Source organism: Nothobranchius furzeri, chromosome 7 (assembly GCF_043380555.1).
Source record: "Nothobranchius furzeri strain GRZ-AD chromosome 7, NfurGRZ-RIMD1, whole genome shotgun sequence".
NCBI lineage: Eukaryota > Metazoa > Chordata > Actinopteri > Cyprinodontiformes > Nothobranchiidae > Nothobranchius > Nothobranchius furzeri.
The window spans coordinates 69,639,950-69,649,029 of record NC_091747.1 but is presented as its reverse complement, the minus strand read 5'-3'; the positions used below and the strand labels follow the sequence as shown (position 1 = coordinate 69,649,029).

At 45.0% G+C, this 9,080-nt stretch overlaps 1 protein-coding gene across 5 annotated transcripts in view; it reads left to right on the top strand.

Annotated features, from left to right (window-relative positions):
- LOC107382343 (phosphoinositide 3-kinase regulatory subunit 6) overlaps nt 1-9,080 on the top strand; it is a 45,542-nt gene that overhangs the window by 14,132 nt on the left and 22,330 nt on the right. For all 5 annotated transcript variants that reach the window (XM_054751791.2, XM_070553649.1, XM_070553648.1 and 2 more), the window contains 4 exons: nt 813-945; nt 1,334-1,403; nt 1,490-1,682; nt 5,648-5,795. In XM_054751791.2, coding sequence (XP_054607766.2) covers nt 813-945; nt 1,334-1,403; nt 1,490-1,682; nt 5,648-5,795 — 544 coding nt within the window. The remainder of the gene's footprint in view (nt 1-812; nt 946-1,333; nt 1,404-1,489; nt 1,683-5,647; nt 5,796-9,080) is intronic.

The window sequence follows — 9,080 nt, the reverse complement described above, 5'->3', positions numbered from 1 at the left end:
TTCATTGGCTGATTTAAAAGTACTGTTTTAGACCATGCATGCATATTTTCATCTGCTTAGGGTGGTGTTAAGCTTGGTTTATGCTTGATGCATTCACTTTCCGCGCGGTGATGCGGCTCGCGAATGGAACGAGCTTCACAACTCGCAGCGTTTATGGTTCATGCGGCTTGTCTCTGCGGTGAGCCAATATTCTTCCAAACTGTAGGGGGCAGCATGGAGCTCTACGGCATGCATCCAACACTACACCGTAGTAGAAGTAGAAATGACTGTTTACAACATGGCATTTCAGCATTTTTAACAGCGTCCTCGTCTTTTCCGACAGTGCGAGCTATTTCTCTCCAAGAATTATTAACAACATGTTGATCACGGTGATCTCTGAGAGCTGAATCATACAAATGTCTGTATTTACGAACCTCTGCCATACTAGTTCTTGCCGGTCCGCCATGTTTTTCCGCGTCTGTCCGTCCGCGTGGTTAGAAATTTTCCGAGGTGCACGTTGCGGAAATCTTGTGCCGTGCGGAGGAGCGGTGGAGGGGCATGGTTGTTAAAATGACGCAACTTTTCCGCGCGGACCTCGCAGACGCGTCAAGCATTAACCAACGTTTAGGGTAGGGAGTTCCTCCTGTTCCGCCTCCTGGTTAGCAGCAGGAGGAACTCATTTTTATTTCCTGGAATAAATACCAATAAGGAAGTTGTGACCCTAAATACTGCCAAATATGACACAGAATATGATTTTTCCTCATATTAAAAGACATGATTTTGTTCCCGTAATTCTTTTTTAACTTGTGATATGTTTGTTTGTGACGTTTCAGACTGCCTACATTCCAGACGAGCTGTACAAGCGTGTTTACGACTTCTGTAAGAGACTGCTGACCTATCCCCAGCCCTACTGCTCGGTGGGTCTCAGCTACGTCAGACAGATTAAAACGGAGCGCCTCTTTTCAGGTAGTCAGTCTCAAATCTTCTAGTATTAAGACAGTTAAAGACAAAAGGATGAATGCAGGAAGGTGCACGGCATGGCAGAATAAGAAAACATCAGTTCTGTGACTTTTGGTGTGACTCAAATAGCATTGGGTCTTTATAAAACAAGCTCTGTGGATGTGATTGACCAACATAGGGTGGGTGTGGTTGAAGAGCAGAGAAACCAGGATTACTAACAATACTGATCAGAAGAAAACAAAGTAAATGACCATAGATCACCACGAACCCAACAGCTTGGCTGTCGTGGTCGATCCAGTTGAGAAAACCCTGACAAAGTGTGAGGAAATGATTCTGACTGCTGCTCCTAACCTCACCCCATTATGAAGTCATTAAGTTCTGGTTTGATCATCAGGTCTGATGTACCAGAGGATGGTTACAGCTGAGCAGAGTCTAAAAAATGACCATTATCCTTTCCAGGAGAGGTGAGCCCGTATCGGATCTTGTTGAACTGGCTCTTGGCGTGGCGTTGTTTTAAAACACCTCCTTGTCTTTTATGGAACACCTGCAGGGTTTTTGTGCTGGCCGATCCAGACATCTTCTGTGGTCCCTTGATACCGGTCTTGTTGGGGGATTTGGACGCATCTGCATCGTCTCGGTTTTTAAGTCCTCTGGATCACATGCGTTCTGTGGTTCTACACTCCTTACAGGCTGCTTTAGGACCAGAGAGGTGTCATGGGCCCCAGCTGGCTCAGGCCCTGAAGGTCAGTATTAGCATCTCTCCTCACTTGTTTCCTTATGGATTTTTATGTTTATTTTCCTTCACGTATGTGCTTTTTATTTATAAATTTTACGGTTAAATAGGCTTCGCATCAAATAGCTGGTTCAAGGTTTTGGTACAACTCTGCAAGTGTGTGAGAAGCAGAGTTAGCCTGGTTAGCTAGCCATCCTATATGTGTAAATAAATACTCTGGCCATGGCCCACAGACAGAATCCAGTGGTGGGACAGAATCTGTCTCTGGATGCTATTGCAACCGAAAATGCTGAGGCAACAAAGGAGCGTGGCTAGATCAACCCATAGCATCTTTTGCTACTGCTATGGTTTCTCCAGATTTCTAGGCTAAATCAGAGTCTCTGTCGCCAATATTTTATTTTTAAAACAAATTATTACTCCATTGTTGTGATCTATGGTACATTATGCAGATGCTGTTTAGATCATTTCTACCACCTCCTGTTTGCACTCCCTTGAGGTGGTCATCCTTTGCTGCCATTGTTGGACATCTCTGTCCAGTCTGGGCTTACACTGTCAGCTAGAAAACAACACCGGTTACATTAAAAGGGTTTTATGTATTTACCTTAAAGGTCTCGTTCACTGAGGAACGTGTTTTACTTGTTTACATGCATGTAAACCGCTTTAGCTAGAGAGAGGACACAAACGCTAAAACTCTGATAAAGCAGTCTCTTCTACGTCACAGGAAAAAAGGGCAATCATGGACTCACTCACCTTGGCTTGGGAATGGGGAAGGCTGTTGTTGGTTTAGCAGCCAGGAGAGAGCAGAGCGCTTCTCGGATTGTTGGCGCTAACCTTTAGCATTAGCAACTCCGCAACACGGCAGAACTCTTTCATAATGTTTGTAACATTTGTACTATGTTGGTTATCCAATTTCATTTTCTTCTGTTCTTCATTATACACATAGTGATAAGGGTTTGTTGTTACCTTTGCTGACACGTTTCAACCTTTCACTACCGCCTTCGTCAGAGCAACCGCCGGATGTTGGTGGCGCCACTTGCTTTTATCCGCGGGCAGCAGAGGACGATATTGCCCTCAAACGGGATAAAACTCTACGCAAAAGGCCAAACCTCACAGCAGATGATTTAGCACAATTAATAGAACTAATAGCAAAATCAACATACTTCAAGTACGATGGAACATCTACAAACAACTGGAAGGCTTTGCCATGGGAAACCCAATGTCAGCTAGCCTGGCTGGGCCAGACTCGTCCTCTGTTTAATTCTGCACAGAGAGAGTCTGGTGACACAGGCACAGAGGCACCTGAGGGGCGGGACTAGGCAGCTCAAAAATAACCAATCAGAAAAAAGACGGAAATGCACCGCGTGACGCTGTCGTTTTTTAGCTGTAGTAAAAAAAAAAAAAAAGGCGTGTGGCAACGACGCAAAAGTCTTTTATTTTTTTTAGAAGAAAGGCTTTTAGCGCTTCTACTTGTTGTGGTTTTAAAGACATTCAAGTCATTTAGAACAGTGGAAAGAGCCGCAGCGAACTCCGCCGCTGTCTTCGTTGTTTATGAGAAACTGAGCGTCGCTGAGTGTGATGTCCGCGACGCTGTAGTTTTTTAGCTGTGGTCAGAAATGGCGTCTGGAGACAGCGCAAACATTTTTCTTTAGAAGAAAGGCTTTTAGCGCGTCTACTTGTTGTGGTTTTAAAGATGTGTCCAAGTCATTTAGAACAGAGGAAAGAGCCGCAGCGAACTCCGCTTCAGTCGTCATGTTTATGACAAACTCGGCGTTATGGTGTGTGACGTACGCTGCTCAGCGCTGATTGGCTCGGTTAGAATCCTCAGGGGGCGGGGTTATTTGAACAGGAGAGTTCCCAGACCCTTTCTCTGTGCAGAATTAAACAGAGGAGGAGGAGTCTGGCAGGCCAGGCTAAATGTCAGCTACCCTCTGTGAATTTTTCATGCAGGACCTAGAGTAAGAAGCCAATACCACCCCCCCTCCCCCCCCTCCCCGTCTGCAAAATGAATTTATGGAAACGATAAGTAGACGACATATTAGAAATCATTCCAAAATGACAAGCAGAAACAATAACGGAACACCTGAACAACATCGATGACACCAATGGCATAAAATTCACATATGAGGAAGAAGAAGAGGGCAGCATAACTTTACTGGACATGAAAATAACCAGACAGAAGGATGGAACCCTGAACATGAACACATACAGAAAACCAACACACACACACACACACACACACACACACACACACACACACAGACACACACACACACACACACACACACACACACACACACACACACCAATATTTATTATGGACATCTGAACATCCTACCATACATAAAATGTCAGTAATCAGAATACTTTACCATCAAGCAAACATAATAACAGAAGAAGGGGAACACAGACAAGAGGACCAACACATAATAGATGCTTTAAAAACCTGTGGGTACCCAACATGGGTAGAAAGCATCAAGTAACCACAAAACCGAGTAATAACCCTTCCATACATCAAAGGCATAACCGAAAAGGTTGTAACAGCGATGAAAAAAACACATAAACATAAACACGCTAGCAAAACCGGGTCTGACAGTTAGGAAAAGATCAGGTACACCCAAAAGACAAAAATGTGGAGTCGGATATGAAATACCATACAATCTTTGCAATAAAACATGCATAGGAGAAACTGGACGCCGACTCAACACACGAAAAATAGAACATAACAAGGAGTGTGAGAAGGAAACAAGTCAAAGACACACAAGAGCAGCAAACGAGAAGCAGAAAGCACAATAAAGAAATCCGCCATAAGGCCAGTGCAAAAGAGAAAAGCATGTAGCGGACTGGGACAACACAAAAGGAGACGTGGACCCAGGAGCATGAACAAGGACGAAGGAGTTTACACCATGGACCACTCATGGGACACGGTGATCAGCGGAGAAGGAAGTGACATCACCAACATCCGGCGGTTGCTCTGACCAAGGCGGCAGTGAACGTCGAAACATGTCAGCAAAGGTAACAGCAAACCCTCATCACTCTGTGTGTAATGAAGAACAAAGTAAGGAGAACTCTTTCAGGTTTGTGATTTTTGTGGAGATTGAACACCAACGTTGGTTTTTTGGTTTTCTACCCAAGTGGAAGAGTTGTGTTGCTGTTAGCCAATCAGATGTGAGATGTCTGAATATCACGATGAGTAACGAGTAAGGCTCTACAGTAAATCCTACCGTTTTCCATCCCCCTCTCCTCCGACTAACACGAGCGCCAGAGCAACTCGCAAAGCATCCATTCATGCTAAACACCACCGCAGATGTGTTGAGAAATGAGTGAATGAATCTTTTACTAATCCAAACTGTTTGCGGAAGTAAGAAGACCGCAGCCTACGTCGCCATGACCCGATCGTTCCTGTTCTTCCTAAAGTTAAAGGAGAACAAAGGAAATGTGCGTTTTGTGTTAGCAGCTCCTCACAACTGGAACGATCTTCATGAACTTCAGCTGATTTCTTCCAGAATGTTCTAATGTGTCTTCAGAACTTTTGACCTTTGATTTTACACAAGCATAAATGACTTGTGATTGTGCTTTTTGTGTTAGATGATCATTAACGACCGTGTGTGCTCCTGGTAAAAGAGGAAGACATGAGAAATAGACAAAGTGACAGTTTTAATGTTTATTTGATTTAACTTAATAACCAGGACGGCTAAGAAACCACAGTAAGGACAACCATCCTAGCATTGTGTCTTATAAACCTTCCTGACTGATGTTGTTACTCCCAAGCTGCGTGGCGTTGCCTAGCAACGGTTCTAACACAGTTCCTCAGCAGGACACACTCTGGGGCAGACGTGCGCAAATTTGTGACCCTTCACCCTTCTTGCTAAGAATACATGCTGCATGTGCACCTTCCTGTGAATGTGTACATTCACACGTGTGTGTGTGTGTGCGTGTGTGTGTGTGTGTGCGTGTGTGTGTGTGTGTTTGGGACAGGACATGGGTCAAAGTGTCGAGCTGTATTTTCAGGAAGTGATGGCGAGTTTTGAGCAGTGTGTGGAGGAGGGGGGCCGAGGGGATGGGGGTTCGCTGATCAGCCGTCTCCAGCAGCTGCACATCGAGATCGTCTCCGAGCAAACCTCAGGTACGAGCGCTGCTATGTAGGTCGCCACCTCTCTCTCATAGTTTCTCTTCCAGCTTTGTGTCACACAACCTCCCTCTCAGCCGTCAACCTCCTCTAGGGAGGCACCGCAGAGCCGCTCAGACTCCATTACCCAACATCCCCAGCGCCAGGCTTCCATTTCACGTCACCCGCCAAATCTATATAAGGAAGTGCCGCACAACGCCGACTCACTCAGTCATCGTTCTAACCGAACCTCACCTAGAGTCCAAACAAGATCAGCTCAGATCACGAAGCCTGCTCAGATCAGACCAGCCAGATCTCAGAATCCTGCCTGTTCTTAAAGATCAGCCTCAGACCAGGAGTCGCCGTGTTCAGCTGTGTCACCATACAGCTGCGCACCCGGCTTCCAGATTAAACAGCGTGTCCATTCAACCCGGCGTCAGTCACTCCGCGCTTGGGTTAAAAGCCACGCCGCATCCAAGCTCTCGCCCAGCTCGAGTCACCCCGTTACACTTTGAGTCACAAATCCATTTGATGGTTCGGCTCGACGGCAATTTAAGAAGGGTGGGGGCCAGAAGCAAAGACAACAATAGAAGAGTAAACACTGGGACCTGCGGTTCCAGCAGAACTCTATTTGACTCACTACTGGAAAGGTGAATGAACCATGGTCACATGATGCATGTGACCTTTGCGAATGTTGCTCAGACAGCTGCTTTCTAAGGAGTGTTAAAGTTTTGTTCTGATCACAGATTAGATGACGTGATGATGCTTTTGTTTCACTGTGGCTTTTAGATGCAGCAGATGATCTCTGTTCAGCTCTCAGAGGAGCTCAGAGGAGTCATCCAAATTAAATCCACCATAAAAACCATCACAAGCTGAGGTGAAGCTCACGAGATGGGACAAGCTTTTACTTTCTTTCTGTTCATCCCTGATATCTCATGACTATTGTTATAACTACGCTGCCTTCTGGGACATCTAATCAGTCTGGTGGATTTTCTTCTGCGGGATTTTTAGCATTCCAGTCACCATTTCAAACCATCTTGTGTCACATTCTCTCTCTCTCTGCTCTGCTTCATGCAACCCAATGCCGTCCATTTCCACCACTTATTGCGTCCTTGGTGATGACTATTGCATCATGAATTATACTGTTATAAAGCTATTTTAATGAACTTTCAGTCACTGTTAGAGTCTTTAGAATCAGAAAAGTCAGGAATTACAGTACAGAGCAACTCGAGCAACAAATGTGACACGACTGTGAAGATTTCTTGTCTCTCCGTTTGAGCTCATAAGGCAATCGCCCCAGTAGGCTACTGTCATTTATTATTGTCGCTCCAAAAGTTAAACTTCTGAGCTTTGCACTTATAGAATTTCTTTGATATCTTGAGTTACAGTAAAGAGAAATGCATGTGTCGAGTCCTGACTATACAGTAATAAAAGTGTTGGGACCAGCTGATTTTTATGGACTTGGCAACTCAAGTTCTAGTTTTGTCCAGACTATCCTAAAGATGCACATTTTAGTTATGCCCAGAATATGGAAGCCAAGAAAATCAGCTGAAACCGTTGCTGCAGTAAGGCAGGCGTGGTTTATTCCCAGTTTACGACATTTTTTACCAGACATCCGTGGACCTGGTAATCCAGATGATCTAAAGGGAAATGAAACCATGATTCCCCAGAGCAGGACAGCTTAAGCTTGGTTTATGCTTGACGCATTCACTTTCCGCGCGGTGATGCGGCTCGCGGATGGAACGCGCTTCACAACTCGCAGCATTTATGGTTCGTGCGGCTTGTCTCTGCGGTGAGACAATATTCTCCCAAACTGTAGGGGGCAGCATGGAGCTCTACGGCATGCATCCAACACTACACCATAGTAGAAGTAAATTACTGTTTACAACATGGTATTCCAGCATTTTTAACAGCGTCCTCGTCTTTTCCGACAGTGCGAGCTATTTCTCTCCAAGAATTATTAACAACATGTTGATCACGGTGATCTCTGAGAGCTGAATCATACAAATGCCTGTATTTACCAACCTCTGCCATACTAGTTCTTGCCGGTTCGCCATGTTTTTCCGCGTCCGTCCGTCCGCGTGGTTAGAAATTTTCTGAGGTGCGCGTTGCGGAAATCTTGGGCCGTGCGGAGACGCGGTGGAGGGGCGTGGTCGTTAAAATGACGCAACTTTTCCGCGCGGAGCCGTGCGGACCTCGCGGACGCGTCAAGCATAAACCAACCTTACTTCTGCTATTCTACCAGTTCTATGCAGTTCTGATCCTCAACCACACAATGTAGATGCAGGGGTGTGAAAAACTATTTGCCCCCTTCCTGATTTCTTATTCTTTTGCATGTTTGTCACACAAAATGTTTCTGATCATCAAACACATTTAACCATTAGTCAAAGATAACACAAGTAAATACAAACTTCAGTTTTGAAATGATGGTTTTTATTATTTAGGGAGAGAACAAAATCCAAACCTACATTGCCCTGTGTGAAAAAGCAATTACCCCCGCCCCCCTTGTTAAGAAGTAAACCAACTGCGGTGTTTCACACCTGAGTTCAATTTCTGTAGCCACCTCCAAGCCTGATTACCACCACACCTGTTTCAATCAAGAAATCACTTAAATATGAGCTGCCCGACACAGAGAAGTAGACCAAAAGCACCTCAAAAGCTAGACATCATGCCAAGATCCAAAGAAATTCAAGAACAAATGAGAACAAAAGTAATTGAGATCTATCAGTCTGGTAAAGGTTATAAAGCCATTTCTAAAGCTTTGGGACTCCAGCGAACCACAGTGAGAGCCATTATCCACAAATGGCAACAACAGGGAACAGTGGTGAACCTTCCCAGGAGTGGGCGGCCGACCAAAGTTACCCCAAGAGCGCAGAGACAACTCATCCGAGAGTCACCAAAGACCCCAGGACAACTTCTAAAGAACTGCAGGCCTCACTTGCCTCAATTAAGGTCAGAGTTCACGACTCCACCATAATAAAGAGGCTGGGCAAAAATGGCCTTCATGGCAGATTTCCAAGACACAAACCACTGTTAAGCAAAAAGAACATTAGGGCTCGTCTCAATTTTGCTAAGAAACATCTCAATGATTGCCAAGACTTTTGGGAAAATCCCTTGTGGACTGATGAGACAAAAGTTGAACTTTTTGGAAGGCAAATGTCCCGTTACATCTGGCGTAGAAGTAACACAGCATTTCAGACGAAGAACATCATACCAACAGTAAAATATGGTGGTGGTAGTGTGATGGTCTGGGGTTGTGTTGCTGCTTCAGGAACTGGAAGTCTTGCTGTGATGAATGGAACC